The following is a 14,293-nucleotide window of genomic DNA, read 5'->3' on the forward strand; positions in this document are numbered from 1 at the left end:
CCCGCCTCCCAGGGGCCAGCAAATGGCAACAATCTGACAGAAGTCAGGCTACTGTTCAAAGCATGGCCAATTCACAAGTACCGAGGACAAGGGAAGACAGTAGCATGTGGGCTTAGGACAGGAGAGACAAGGTGGCCTGCTGGACTTACTTTTCTCATTGGGGAAGGAGAAAGGTCAACTTCCATCGACTCCACTCTGTTAAACAGTGAAATGCATTAGTGGAGCCCAGGACTTATCTATAATTTAAAAGACACCAGTTTAAGCACACTTGCATGTACAGACCCCGTGAGTAGGTCTGACCCTTCCACCCATGATGCCTCGATCCCACTACCCCTTGCACTCCCTCTGGCTGCCCACTGTCTGTAAAATCAGTGCAGCCTCTCCAGGACACAGGGACCTTGGCAGGTTCTTCTCTGCTCCTGGCTGCCCACCTCTCAGCTCTCCCAACTCTTCCTGGACCTGCAGGACTGGTCCACCACCCACTGCCTGGCCCATTTCCCAGCATTAGAGCCCAGTATGTGCTCACCCTTCACCAGGAGAAAGGTGGACAGGAAACATCACTTGGATTTGTTTGGGGGCTGGCCCTCCCCTAGCCCGGCCATCTGACAGCCAGTGACTCCAGAGCAAAAAGACCAACTCTTTTCTGACAGCCTCAGTGGGAGTCCAGGGTAACTCCCATTGGTCCGGCCTGGGTAGAAATTCTCCTAATCTCACTTTGCTCTGGCATGTATTCTCAACACAAGTTTAACTTTCCCACACCATATGCAGAACTCTCTTCCTGGACAGTTCACAGTTCTCCACCTTCCCCAGCTCCAGGGTGCTGGTCCTAGATACCTGCTCTGCATGACTTGCTCATCGTGACACCTTCCTATGGGACTATGAGGTACAGCCTACCTGACCAGTCTGCTGACTCTGCACCCCACATCGACTGCATGGATATGCCACAGTGACCACCTCTCAGTCACGGTGTGACCTCCTGGAGCTTGTGCCTGCTTTCTCTAGACCCACCAGCTATAACTCCCACAAGAGACCTGTCTGGACAGTGCCCTGACCCCCATAAAGGCCTGGCCATGGGTGCCTCCCTCTGTGCCTTCATTTCTGCCTCCTGGAGCCCAAGGATGGAGGCCTGCCATCCTGACTTACTGTGTCCTCCCTGCCCAGGATCTGTAAGTAAAACCTTTGTTCTTGTCTCCTACTGTGACAGTGCACCCTTGGAAGAATGGGGGGCTGCCCCAGGCTAGGTTTTCCGTAAGACACCAGGGGAGCACAGTTGATTCCTGTGCTAGACGAACGGTCAGGCAGGCATAAATGGAGCATGGATCAGCCAAGTGTCACAAAGGTGTGTGCCAGCGTAAACAAATTCTCCTGGTAGGACCCTGGTCAAGGTCAGAGGAGAGTCAGCTCCTTCATTCCCAGGGGGGCCCAGAGTCTGCCTGCTTTCACACCACCCCACAGCCACACACCTGTCAGGGGCTGAGGAGTGAGGTGGCAGCAGCTGGCATCCACGTGGCTTTGCTGGAGGGGTGACAAACGCATTCAGGTTAGTGCGTGTTAGTGTGGTCGGCAGCATGCATTTTCTGACTGCCCCGGGCGTTGTTACTCACTTGAAATGGAATTCTTTGTTGTGCTGAAAGCTGTGTGCTGTGACGATCTCATACTGAACAGATGGAGAAACGGTACTGAATTAAATGACAAAAATGCACTCCTACTAATTCAACCCTGCTAAGAGTGTGAGAAGACTTTGAAACGGCACTTGGTGCTTGCAAAAGGGCTCTGGACAAATCTAACAGCTCCCACACACTGCTGGTCTGCCTGTCCAGCTGCCCCTATCCTGGAAGCAGGAGGAAATCAAGCTCCAGCCATGCATGTAACAGACTCCTGCTGCTGCAACTGTGTGACGAACAGCCACTGGAAGGTAGGTGCCAATCATGATCATGACAGACAGCAGGGGCCATGAACACACCAGGCTTCAGAGGCTAGTAGAGAAATGTGGGAAAGTTAATGGGTTGCTTTTTCTGGTCCAGCCAAGCCCTGGATTTCTGACAGGCACTGCTTGAGGCCCGACACCTGGCCCTCCAGTTCAGGCCCACTGTGTGCTACACTTTCTACCCAGGCAGGCTGTGCACCCCAGGCTGGCCTGTCTGCCCCCCTGAGCCTGGCGGATGTACTGGGCATGTGTGTGATGTGCACCCCAGGCTGGCCTGTCTGCCCCGAGCCTGGCGGATGTACTGGGCATGTGTGTGATGTGCACCCTAGGCTGGCCTGTCTGCCCCCTGAGCCTGGTGGATGTCCTGAGCACGGGTTTCCACAGACAGAGGAGGTACACCCAGCGCAGACAAGAAGCACCATGGCGTAGGCACCCCACTCAATGTTCTGGACTGCTGTGCCCACAAGTTCTGTTGGGCTGAATGAGCCAGGACAGGCAATTGTGCAACAGTGACACAGCTTCTGCTCAAGGGTGGCCTCCCAGGGCCCTCCCAGGCACCTGTGCCCAACCCCTGCCTGACATGTAAGCTCATTCCCTGTGCCGCCCTGAAGCAGAGCTCAGGGCACAGGCCTGATTCACAGGAGAACTGCCGAACCCCAGGACTGAAGAATGCACCAGGCACTCCCTGAACTGCTAAGTGAGCAAGCCCCTACCGGCTGCCTCAGGAATCGCTGGGTGCCTCCAGAGCCCTGCTTTTTTTGTTACTTTTTATTCCACTTTCTTCTTTTTGTCTCCCTATTTTTCCTCTAGCTTTTGCATGGATATTTTTTTTACCTTGACAGAAGTTTCTAGTAAATGAAATGCTCTCTCCTTGGCTCCCTCTTTCTCGGTCTCAGAGGTCAGAGGCGGCTGGCTGCCCACTGCTCCTAGGGAGGGCCTTACCTTTGCAGCTGCTCCACCTGCAGTGCTGACTTCCTGAGGGACTCTTCCAACTGAGAGATCTAGACACAATGAGAGGACGCGCCAGCGACCCTGTGAAGAACCCATCTGGCTGCTTCTTAAGTAAGCATGACACCATCCACATTAGCTAGCAAGACTTGGGTCACCAGCACAGCTGAGCCAGGCGCACGCTACAGACTCAGCAAAGCCCTGGACACCACTAGTGCTGAGGGAGTGGGCAGAGACCAGGAGCGCCCCCACTGTGGGGTTCCTCCTGGGGACTCAGTCCACGTTAGGTGTACCTTCTACACACAGGTTATTAAATGGCTCGGAAAGCAAAATGTCAAGATCTGGACCTGTCACCTGCCAAACTACAGAAAGAGACTTAATGATCAGGTCCCAAGGTCATGTCTGTGCAGGTGGCTGACAGCACCTGTCCTCTAGGTGTGTAAGAGGACTGAGAAGGTAAGTCCCTTGGTTATGTGTGTGCAGGTGGCTAACAGCACCTGTCCTCTAGGTGTGTGAGAGGACTGAGAAGGTAAGTCCCTTGGTCATGTCTGTGCAGGTGGCTGACAGCACCTGTCCTCTAGGTGTGTGAGAGGACTGAGAAGGTAAGTCCCTTGGTTATGTGTGTGCAGGTGGTAATGATCAGGAGATAGCGACAATATTACGTTGCCTGATAACTCATCTTCACGGTCATGAAATCTGAATCAAATATTAAAGGTGCTCCAGTGGCAACAGGTCATTTGATTTACCTTTGCTCTATAGAAGGCTAACAATCTCTTCCTGTGTTTTTCTTGAAATTCTGAAACCTGAGGAGACAATAAGCTCAATGTAGGTGCTGCTCAGGCTCACCCTACACTTCCCGAGGACACACTCAGCTGCAAAGGACTGCAAGTGTGGGGACCAACACACTCCGACCTGCCCTTCCCCAGCAGACCCCCTTCTTTACCCACAGGCAGGCTCCACTTGGTAGGGAGGCTCCTGCCTGCTGCCCATGGCCAGCTGCTATCCAGAATGGATGCTTGGCACAGATGTCCCTCCATAGGGAAGGCCAGCAGGAGGCCAAATGCAAACACAGATGAGCCTGTTCCCTGCCAAGGGCTGTGTCTCCCTGGTGATGTTCCTGTTGCTCTCATGTGGAAAGGCACAAGACCCCACTGACTGGACCTCAGCATGTCACTCTGACAAGGGGACTAGCTGGAGGGACGGCCTCCTGGCCAACCAGCATAGCCAGAGGAGAACCTGAACTTGGTACGTGGACTGGGGTGGGTGGGTAGAAGAGCAGGAGCAGAAGCCCAGGGAGCCTGTGGCTGTCTGGACTGGAGGCAGCTCCAACTGGAGCCAACACTGCTGTTTCACAGGCTTCCGAGCACCCATGTGGGAGATGAACAGTGCTCTGTGACACTGAGGAGTGAAGCTGTCACCTGCAAGCAAGGCTTCAGACCACGGGTCACACCCGACACATGCACCCGCTACCATGTGCCCAAGTTCTACCACCATCTGGCGCACCTCCCCAGGGAACATGGCTGCCTGGGGGCTGAAGTGGGGTCAAGTCGGCTTCCTGTAAATCTCTCGTGTCACCAACCTCGACCATCTGCTGGTGACAACAGATACACTGGAGTGCTCTGCATCTCCCATGATCCTTAATTTGGTATAAACAGGATCCAACTCTGCTGTGAACAGATACTGCCCTGACACTGCGCCTGCGTCCTAGGGACAAGCTGTGCTGGGAGCCACCTCCAGGTCAGTGGGGTCAGCATCCTCCTCAAAGCCTCTGAGCTTAGGACTCAGGATCTAAGAGAGCCCATGGCTCTAGAAGACCAACTGCAGAAGACGACCAGGTGCTGCCCACCAAGGCTGGTGAGGAGTCCTCATGACGCCGCAGGCCATGACCCTGAGGGCCATCCGTGACTGCGCTGGGAGGTCTCTAGTTCTCTGGTGGAGGTGCCTACCTGTATCAAACACTCCCCACAGCCCAGCTCCTGCAGCTTGTCTCATGGAGCCACTCCAACCCTGCAGGGTGGGCCCCGCTCCTCTGGCGGCCCAGGCTCACGGGGCGGGGGGCTCCGTGGCAGACACACCTGCCTGACTGTGCAGGGCCTACTGGTGTCATGTCCACACTGGCAAGACTTGACCACAGGAGATTTGTTTCTCCTGTCTTCTCTGCCTCAGACTTGTTCAGGGAAGGCCAGATAGAGCCCTCCGGGTTCTAGTCCTGACTGGGGCCAGTGGAGCTGGGAATTCCTGGCAGCAGACTGATGACCACACACAGCTGTCTGTCTCCCATCCATCTACAACAGGTCCTGCGCCTGCACAGGACGGAGCTTCATGTGATGACCTAAACCACACAGTGCTGTTAGCTTTGGGGAACCCTTAGGGACCAAGTGTGTGGGCTCGGGGCAGCGGGCACTGGGGCAGAGGAATGCTGCTCCTGCTTTGTCATGGTTGTTTCCAGGAAAGGACTGGGGAGGGCAAGGCCTCAGTGGTTGACCTGCCCTGTGTAAGGCACATGCTGATGGGGTGACAGGACCACAGGGAGGGTGTCCCTGGGTCCCAGAAAGCTCACTGAAGGGAGGAGACAAGCACAGGCCTCAGAGAGGCTGGTGAGCTGTAAAGGGACTGCCCTGTGGTGTGGAGTCCAGGGAGTCTCTAGAGCAGATGGGGTAGACTGGACCCCAGGCATCCAGGCCACCAATCTGTATCCCTCTGAGGCCTCACCCAGGCCTTCAATCTCACATCGTCCCCAGGGTTTCTGTAGTCCTGACCGTGGAAGGATATTGAGCTCCACAGACTAGAGATGCTAAGAAAGAAACTGAGGGCTGGGCTGTGGCTCAGCGGTAGAGCGCTCACCTGGCACATGCGAGGCCCTGGGTTCAATCCTCAGCACCACATAAAAATAAATAAAAATAAAGATATTGTGTCCAACTACAACTAAAAAATAAATATTAAAAAAAAATAAGAAAGGGGCTGGGGATGTGGCTCAAGTGGTAGCGTGCTCGCCTGGCATGCATGCGGCCCGGGTTTGATCCTCAGCACCACATACAAACAAAGATGTTGTGTCCGCTGAAAACTGAAAAATAAATAAATAAATATTAAAAAAGAAAGAAAGAAACTGAGAGTCTCATTTTGAAGAGAATATGCCTTCTGGGTTGGATGGGACTGGGTCAACCCCAGGGCTGAGGAGGCGCCACACTGGACCAGCCTGCTCAGAGCGCTGCCCAGGGCTCACACACCCCCACACAACAGCACACAGCCTGGCGAGAGACTGCAGGAGACCGAAGGCCATGAGGTAGAACAGGCCGCAGGAAGAGCAGCATCCCCAGAGGCACCTCAAGGTCCTGGGCACGGGTGCTGGGTGTTTCTGGGTCGAGAGCAGTGGCTGCTGGGTCAACACATGCCCAGGCTGACTGGCTGGCTGTTCAGCAAGAGGCACGTGTGCCTGGGCTGCAGAGCCAGAGCTGGTAGGCCCTCCTCAGACAGAGGCCGCCACGGGAGGAGGAGGTTGGGAAGGCAGGGGGCCCAAGGGCCTCTGGAGGGTCCTGGCCCAGGTGATCCCTTGATGCTGTCCTGGTGCAGGTCCCAGGACCTCAGCGATGGCGCTCGGTTTGGTCTCCAGCCAGCTTAGCAGTCTAAAGTTGCTGAGGAGCCAGAGAGCTTTGTGAGGGTTTACCTGTCAATATTCACCCTACTAGAAATGGAGGCTGACAGAAATCTAGGAATACTGTTTGGAGGCAGTAAGCCCGTTACGTCACGTAAATAACCACTGCACCATCGGTCTCTGGAGAACTCCACCCTACGCTTACAAGAAATGTGAGTGCAGAGGTCAGCACAGCCACAGCTCAGCTATGAGGCAGCCACTCAGAGGTGGGGGGAGGTCACCGGGCCAGCCTCTGCCACCCAGGCTGGAGCCGCAGGCCTCCATGGCTGGCCTGAAGCCCATGAGGCACAGGGCAGAGTGGAGCCAGGTGGGCATCCCAGGCAGCTCTGGTCCACTGTCTTCTCTCCTGAGAGGCACTGGCCCCTGTGGAGGCTGCTCGGGGAAGTGCCCAGGAACCATACTGCCTGTGGTCCTGAGTCTGTGAGGACCTTCTATTTCACCAACTCACATAACTTCTGGCCTGCAGGGACTCAGCCTGAGTGTGGGGCCGGCAGGATGGAGCGGAACAGGTGGGCAGGAGTGTCCTGCTCTAGGTGTCCAGGTCATGCTCACCTTGCATTCTGGGGCCTGTCTACCTGTGACTCAGCTTTTGTGTGTCCCTCCCTGGAGGACATGACTTTGGCACAATTTGAGAGGGGAGTCGCATTGGAACAGCTCTGTCCTGTGGGAAGTTCAGGCATCATTTTGGAATGGGTTCCTGGAGAGGGAGAGGTGGTGTGGAGGCCTGGCTGGCCACAGCCTGAACACAGGGCTAACAGCCAAGGAGGACGCTGCTGAGGTCTACTGAGGTGGTTGCCTGCTCTCCCTTGGCCTCCTGCACTGCTGGAGGCAGTTCCTGGCTGTCCTCCACTCAACCTGGCCCCAGGTGGGGTAGACAATGTCGGTGTGCACCATATCTTTAACAGAATGGGTGCAGGAGGGATGAGCTGGGGCACAGGATGACCCTCCTTCCTGGGTAGTTCCCCTGCAGACAGAAGACTGCAAGCTGTTCAGTGACATCCAGGGCTGGCAGAGAGGACAATGACACACATTAGTCCATACTGAGGTAGGAGGGCATGGACTGAAGCACAGTGTGTGTTGGTGGGAGGAGGGTCTGGAATAAACAGGTGGAGGAGCTCCCAGGAGGCACTCCTCAGAGGAGCTAGAGAAGGGGTGTCTGGAAGGGAGGGACCCTGGAGCCAAATGCCACCAAGACTCAGACGAGGTGGGGACTTGGGTCCTGGGTGAGCATCAGCAAAGGACAGTTTCAAGAAGAAACCTACTGCCTGAACCCAGAGAACCCAGCCCAGGAGCTTCTCAGGACACAACAGAGGTGGGGAGTCTCAGTGTGCCACCTAAACACAAACAGCAGCAAAATGGATCAAACACTGTGTCAAAATCTAAAGTTTTGTGCTGGAAAGGCTGCACCTCCAACACGGTGAAAGGCATCACAGATGTATGTACCTGCTGCCCTACCAGGGACTGGCCCTGTCTCGGAGGTGAGCAGCACCACGGCTCACCTGGGCGGTCTCCTGGGAGTACTTCCTGCAGAGTCCGTCAATGCCCATGAAGAAAGCCTGTATGTCCGAGTCGGTCTGAAAGAGAAAGCAAATGACTGTAGGCTTACTGCTTCTAGAATTAACCATAGATGACCATCCCTGGCCTCCAGGTGCACAAGGAAGGTGGCTGCCCCTCTAGGACTGTGCAGGGCAGTGGGAAGGACTCAAGTCAGAGCCAACTGGCAACCCCTGAGCCTCAGGGCCACACTCCTTCTATGCCCAGGGAGAATATGCTCCAAGACAAGGGGAAGAAAAGGAGAGGAACAGGGGGTTGTGGCTCAGCAGTAGAGTGCTTGCCTAGCATGTGTGAGGCCCTGGGCTTGATCCTCAGCACCACATAAAAATAAATAAATAAAATATAGATGATATTGTGCCCAACTACAACTAAAAACAAGTTAAACTGGTGTCTTCTGTAGACAGGACCAAAGGCATCATTTCAGGCCATCCCCAGCAGGGTTTGGACTCCTTCACCTACAGGACCGCAGGGAGAGCCTTCCCCTCTCAGGGAGCCGGCCTAGGCTGGAGCCATCGTTCCCGCCCACTTCCACTTCCAGGGGCACAGCACAATCCAACAACCCTGCACAAGGCTGATCTGGGCCCAAGAAAGGAAGCTGTGCTGAGGTTTTAGAAACAGGATCCTAACTGAACTCTGATTACCCAGATAGAAAATCCAGTTAAGTTAGTAGAACAAATGAAAATTTTAGTACCACACATGACTAAAAATCTCAAATTAAAAGTACTACTGTGATTAATACTTGAATTCCACAGATTTCAACTTACATGTTTTGAGAGCAAAACTGTACGGCAAGGAACTTTACAAATCAAGCATTCATCCTTTTTACCTATAAAATAAAACAGACTTTATTGCATTACATTGCAGTGCTTCTAAAGACATACAAATGCAGACATGCTAATGCTCCTTTAAGAGACTTGCAGCACCACAAGTCCAGACTCGGGTGAGGGTAGCTGTGGACAGCTAAACACTTTACACAACCATCCCTTTCCTCCTGCTTTGCAAATACGCCAACACAGAGCCCATTAAGAGAGAACACTTAAGTTAAATCCACCACAGTCGCTCCTTGCAACTAGATCATACAGTGATGTCCTAATTTAAAATTCCAACTATTTATAATGAAAATGACTCCTACAACCCACCCAAAAGATGAAATGAGTTTTGTTCTTCCCCATTGGGCCTCCACCCCATGGAGGGCCACGTCCCCACTCACTGGGCACCATCTCACTGCTGTGAGCCGGTCCTAGGGCCTGAAGAGGAAAGGTCAGCATGCCTCGCCTGCCCACACCCAGCTCACCCAGCTGCCCGGCTCCAGCTCCAACCCAGCCCTGGTTCACCACCTCCTCTCCGTGACACTCACTGTCATTCTGGAAAGTGGGGCTCCAGTAGCTGGCCCTCAGCACTGGCTCTCCATGGAGAGACCCATGCCCAGGTCAGCATGTTGCCTGGTCACACCTTGGACCCCTACAGCACTCAGCATCATTAAGAAGTCAGCCCCTCCTAAGCATGGTGGAAAACCCCACCGGCCACCTCCTCAGACCCTCTGGTTTCAGTTCTCCACTGGTCAGCATGGAGCCTGGGGCTGACAGCCATCACCAGTTCACAAGCGCCCTGCCCTTCTAGGGAGCACACTCCACCCAACTGGACGAGCCCAGCTGGTCAGTGTAGCTGGGAACGGGGCACTCCACTGGAAAGGTGGTGCGGCAGATCTGCAGACTCCAGTCTCCTGGGTCCGCCACACTGTGCTGCAATCCATCTGCTTTTCTTGTGGTTTTAAACAGCGTCTGTGGGGATGTTCAATGAGGGGCAAAAGCAGACCCCACTTGCAACCCACTGTTTCCCTGCCTTCTGCTCTGGACTCACCAGCAGAAACTCCGAGCTCACTGCCTCTTTCCTCTCCATCTTGCAAGTCTGTGTGGTCATCACTCTGCCCCAGTTCCCTGCACTGAAGGGGGCAGGGTGTGCATTAAATGGTCCCTTCCCCAGCCTCAGGAATGGCCTCCTTCCCTCTCTTTTCACACTCAAGGCACCCCCTCCTAAGAACATCCACCTTCGACAGCATGCCCCTCCCCACTTTCTTTCTCTGCAGATTCTGGAGTTAGGAAATTCCTCTTGTGCAACCCCAAAACCAGAAGCTGCTCAATTAAGATTACAGAGCTGTCTCATAAAAACCCAAGTGTTCTGGAGTGGGAGGAGGGCTGAGGCTCAACAGTGGAAATCATTCACAGCTCAGACAAAGTGGTTGATATCTGATACACAGGGCTTCTGAGGCAACTAAAAAGAAGCAGTCCAAGAAGAGGACCCTGATGAGCAATCAGCAAAAGTGCAAATAGCCGGTAAGTGCATAGAAAGAAAATCCAAGCCACTAATGAACTGCGAAAGCCAGCATGACATGTCATGACATGTGACAGGCACCCACATGTCATTACTGGGGATCTATACAGATACACCTTCTCTAGAGGGCAGCTGGCCTACCTTAAAATGTACATACCAAGCTGGAAATTCCACTAGGATGTATATATTTCAAAGGAAAAAATCAAGTAGGTGAGCAAGTAGTGTGTAGCAACAACATTTCAGGAGATCTAAATTTCTAGTAGAGAATCAAATAACTCAGGGCACAGTGACTAAAGATCTTTTAAAACCTTAAAAATGATGATACAAACATTTTAAAGGGGAAGATGCCCTAGTAATTAATGAAAGCAAATTACTAAATGCCATACACACATGTATCACTCTTTATTTAAAATTTTGCATCCATAGGAAAAAGTCTGGGAGGAGGTACACCAAGAGCTTAGAGGGCTTATGAGCAGTGGATCGTGGACAGCCATCTCTTTTCACCTTTTATTGTGTGTCCCTGAACTTGTTGTGCCCCCAGCACTGTGTCTATGACCTCAGCCAATTGGAACCTGCTTTAGCCTCAGGCTCCGAGAGCCAGAAGTCCCTGGGAATTTCCCTATGTCCTAGGACCTCTACCAAGCAACTGCTAACAGGGTACTGTGGCCTTAAGAGTTGACACTGAGCCCTGTCTCTGTACCTCCCAACACCACAAAGGCAAGTGTCTTTGTCATTCTAATGTCACCTTAGATCATCAATGATGCCACAAGTCCAGCAGATACATCCAAACACTGATATTTGTCTTCACTGGGAAGTCCAGTTCATTGACACCTCTACTTTCTACCCGCCCCCCCGCCACAACCTTTGGAGGAAGCAGGCAGCTGAGGGTGTGTTTGTGATGGGTATATCATTTCCCCAGCCCCCAGCTTCCCATCTGCCATGAGGTGGGCCACTTTGTGCTTCCAAGTGCTCCCTGACATGATGTTCCTCTTTACCATAGGCCCAGATACAATGGGAGACAGATGATCATGAACTGAAACCTCTAAAACCATTAGTCAAAGTTAAAATTTTATCCTTTCAAGTATGTCTGGCATATTGTCACAGCAATGGAAAACTAACACAGAAAACTGGTACCAAGAAGTAGAGTTGTTGCTGTGTCTGTACGGAAGTCTTTGTAGGTGGTTTGTGAGGAGATTCAGAAAAGTCTGAAAATGCAGGCTAGAAAAAACTTAGAGTGCCATAAGCACAACTTAATGGGCAACTAGTAGGATCTCAGAAGATCAGAATGCTGATAGGAATAGATAGTAAAGACTATGCTCATGAAGTTTTGGCTGGAAATGAGGATTCTACTGGAACTGAACTAGAGGCCACCCATGCATTCTGGCAAAGAACTTGTCTACATTTTGTTCATGGCCTGAGACTGTGTGTGAAGCTGAGTTTAAAGGTGATGGACTAATTAATCTGGTGGAAGAAATTTCAAGGCAGCATTCAGGCTGTGGAATAGGCATTGCTGGTTTCTTTTAGTCAAATTTATAGTAAGAATTGGAAGCAAAAAGCTGAGTGGAAAGATCTGAAAAACTTGCAATTTGGCCAGAAAAGGAGCACACATAAAGTTGCAGGCAAGAAGCCTACAATTGCTAAAGGGCTTAGCACCAACAAAAAGAAACCAAATGCTTTGCACTAGGACAATAGGCAAGATGCCTGAGGACATCTCAAGAACTGGCCAGACCCTACCTATAGTAACCCAAGAGTATGAGAAGAATAAAACTTGTTTGAAAGACTTTTTTTTTTTTGTGAGTGCCTGAATGCCCTGCCCCCCCCCCCCACCCCCATCCCCGGCCAGGTAGGAAGTTGTTTCCCTGGGATTTGTTTCACTGTGTTCAGCCATTCAAGCACTCAAAGGCCACTGCAGCCACAATCTGAGGGGGCCCAGCTGCTGTTCAAACAGTCCCTGTCTTTGTTCACGAGTTGCTGGTTTTGCAGGCATGCAGAATGTAGGAGTTGTGGGGTTGCAAAAGTTTCTACTCAGGTTTTAGGCAGTGAGGCAGGCTTACAATGCCTGAAGGCAGTCTCAGAAAAGGTAGTATGTGGAGCTTTAAGAATAAAGCTAAAGATGCTATGGAGAGCCCAGAAAGAGATTCCAGAAATAGACCATCTCCAGAGCAAAGCCACAGATAAGGAGCAGAGCCAGTGCAAAAGAATGGCCATGTAGGATGGATGCAGCTAGCAAGGCCACAGGGGCAGGGCTGCCCAACACCTTTGGGGCCCACATCCCATTACCACACGGACATATGCTGGACATGGAGCTACTGGATTTAATGTTTGCCCTGTTATGTTTTGGTCTTGTTTTGTTCTGATCCTTCCTTGGCATTCTCCTATTCCTTTCTTTTGGAATGGGAATGATTATCCTGTGTCATTGCTTATTGGAATAATGCTTTTGATTTTCACAGGGCTTATAGCTAAGAGTCTCAGAGGAGCCTCTGGACTGGACTTTGGAGTAATGACGGAACTGTTGACTATGGGAATTCTTGGAGATGGACTGAATGCATTTTGTATTGTGAGGAGGAGATGAGCCTTTGGGGACTAGAAGCAAAATGTTAGAGTTGGACCTGGAATATTCCCCAAAGGCTCATGTGTTGAAGGTTTGGGAGGTGGTGAAAACTTTAGGACTTGGGCCTTAGGTGGAGGAAGTAGGTAACTGGGAGCATGCCCCTGAAGGGTATATCTTGTCCCCAGTCTGTTTCCTAAAACCAAGGGTGAGCTTCTTTTCTGTACCATGTGCTCCTCACCATGATATTGTCTCACCACAGACTCAGAAACAAAAGAGTCAGGTGACCATAGACTGAAACCTCCTCTTTTTGTTTTACTCAGGATCACAACAAAGGAAAGCTAACCAACACAGCTCCCAGAATATGCTCCAGGCTAATTCCAGATCCACAAGTACAATTGCCTCCGTTTCCTCCCAGGACAGTGCTCACATATGAAGTTGTGAGCCTCATTCCACCCAGCTGGTCCCTTCTCCAGAGTTCAGCAGGGAAGCCCCTGCTTAGTTCCCTGCCTTGCTTAACTCAAGTCTGCTGAACATCCACTTAATCTCTTCCAAACCCATCACTTCTCTCCATCTCACAGTCCCATCCTATCCTCAACCACTCTCACATGTTCCATTGTACAGTTTTTCCTGAAAAATCTTCTCACTCCAAAACACTTTTCCCCAAGCTGCCACAGAAACTTTGGATTTAAATACACACCTGAAATTCAGCAACTCTACTCTTGGTCCTACCTACACCCAACAGAAATCAAACATGAGCAAGAGTGTTCACAGTAGTACCATCTGCCAGACAAATCTGGAGGCAACCTACATGCCCATCAGTCCATCTATTGAGTAAGGTGTGGTGTACCATACAGCAAGGAGAGCAGATGAACCACAACACGCAAACTGAGAGGAATCTTGCAAGGAAAGCATGCATGCTGTATGATCCCACTGGTGGTATTCCAGCCTACGGTCATCCACGGAGGGAGTCAGGCAGCAGTGCCCAAGGGCCTTCCAGGGTTGGTGCTGGTCCCTGACCATGACCCCATTTCTCAGGTTGTGCTGCTTTGTGAATTTTCACAATTGCTCTTTTTCCTTGTATAAACTCTACCTCATCAAAAAAAAACATTCTCAGAAAGAATTTAGCTCGTCCCTGGTTGTGTAACCACCTAGCCTGCTCCAAACCAGGAGTTCCCGTCCCCTGTGGGGTTTCCTCCTTCCGCGGGGGCTTTGTAGTTCCCATACTCCGGGTTCTGCCCTTGGAACCTCCACCCCATACTCCTCACTCCATCCGGTCCCTCAGGGACTTCTGCTCCTGGGGACCCCCGCCCCACACTCCCCCGCCCTGCCC

The 14,293-nt window shown here is 52.0% G+C and overlaps 1 protein-coding gene and 1 long non-coding RNA gene across 7 annotated transcripts in view; one reads left to right on the plus strand and one right to left on the minus strand.

Annotated features, from left to right (window-relative positions):
* The window catches only part of Rnf212 (ring finger protein 212), a 35,801-nt gene that overhangs the window by 21,286 nt on the left and 222 nt on the right, over nucleotides 1-14,293 (minus strand). The window contains exons 1-8 of one of the 2 annotated variants that reach the window (XM_048784016.1): nucleotides 9,439-9,555; nucleotides 8,846-8,907; nucleotides 8,027-8,101; nucleotides 3,622-3,678; nucleotides 2,870-2,928; nucleotides 1,605-1,657; nucleotides 1,464-1,515; nucleotides 150-195 (exon numbers count right to left, since the gene is read on the minus strand). In XM_048784016.1, coding sequence (XP_048639973.1) covers nucleotides 150-195; nucleotides 1,464-1,515; nucleotides 1,605-1,657; nucleotides 2,870-2,928; nucleotides 3,622-3,678; nucleotides 8,027-8,074 — 315 coding nt within the window. In that variant the 5' untranslated portion in view covers nucleotides 8,075-8,101; nucleotides 8,846-8,907; nucleotides 9,439-9,555. Of the gene's footprint in view, nucleotides 1-149; nucleotides 196-1,463; nucleotides 1,516-1,604; nucleotides 1,658-2,869; nucleotides 2,929-3,621; nucleotides 3,679-8,026; nucleotides 8,102-8,845; nucleotides 8,908-9,438; nucleotides 9,556-14,293 lie in introns of those variants that run through there. The other variant, XM_048784017.1, reaches the window with a different exon arrangement.
* LOC125610887 lies at nucleotides 780-5,795 on the plus strand. Of its 5 annotated transcripts, none has more exons than XR_007340938.1 (5): nucleotides 780-1,915; nucleotides 2,824-2,989; nucleotides 3,182-3,358; nucleotides 3,505-4,120; nucleotides 4,231-5,795. It is a non-coding gene; the product is annotated as an uncharacterized LOC125610887 (long non-coding RNA). The 5 variants fall into 5 exon arrangements; XR_007340936.1 differs by having other exon boundaries at nucleotides 781-1,540; nucleotides 1,635-1,915; nucleotides 3,182-4,120; XR_007340937.1 differs by having other exon boundaries at nucleotides 781-1,540; nucleotides 1,666-1,915; nucleotides 3,182-4,120.

Source organism: Marmota marmota, unplaced genomic scaffold (assembly GCF_001458135.2).
Source record: "Marmota marmota marmota unplaced genomic scaffold, marMar, whole genome shotgun sequence".
NCBI classification, from domain to species: Eukaryota; Metazoa; Chordata; class Mammalia; order Rodentia; family Sciuridae; genus Marmota; species Marmota marmota.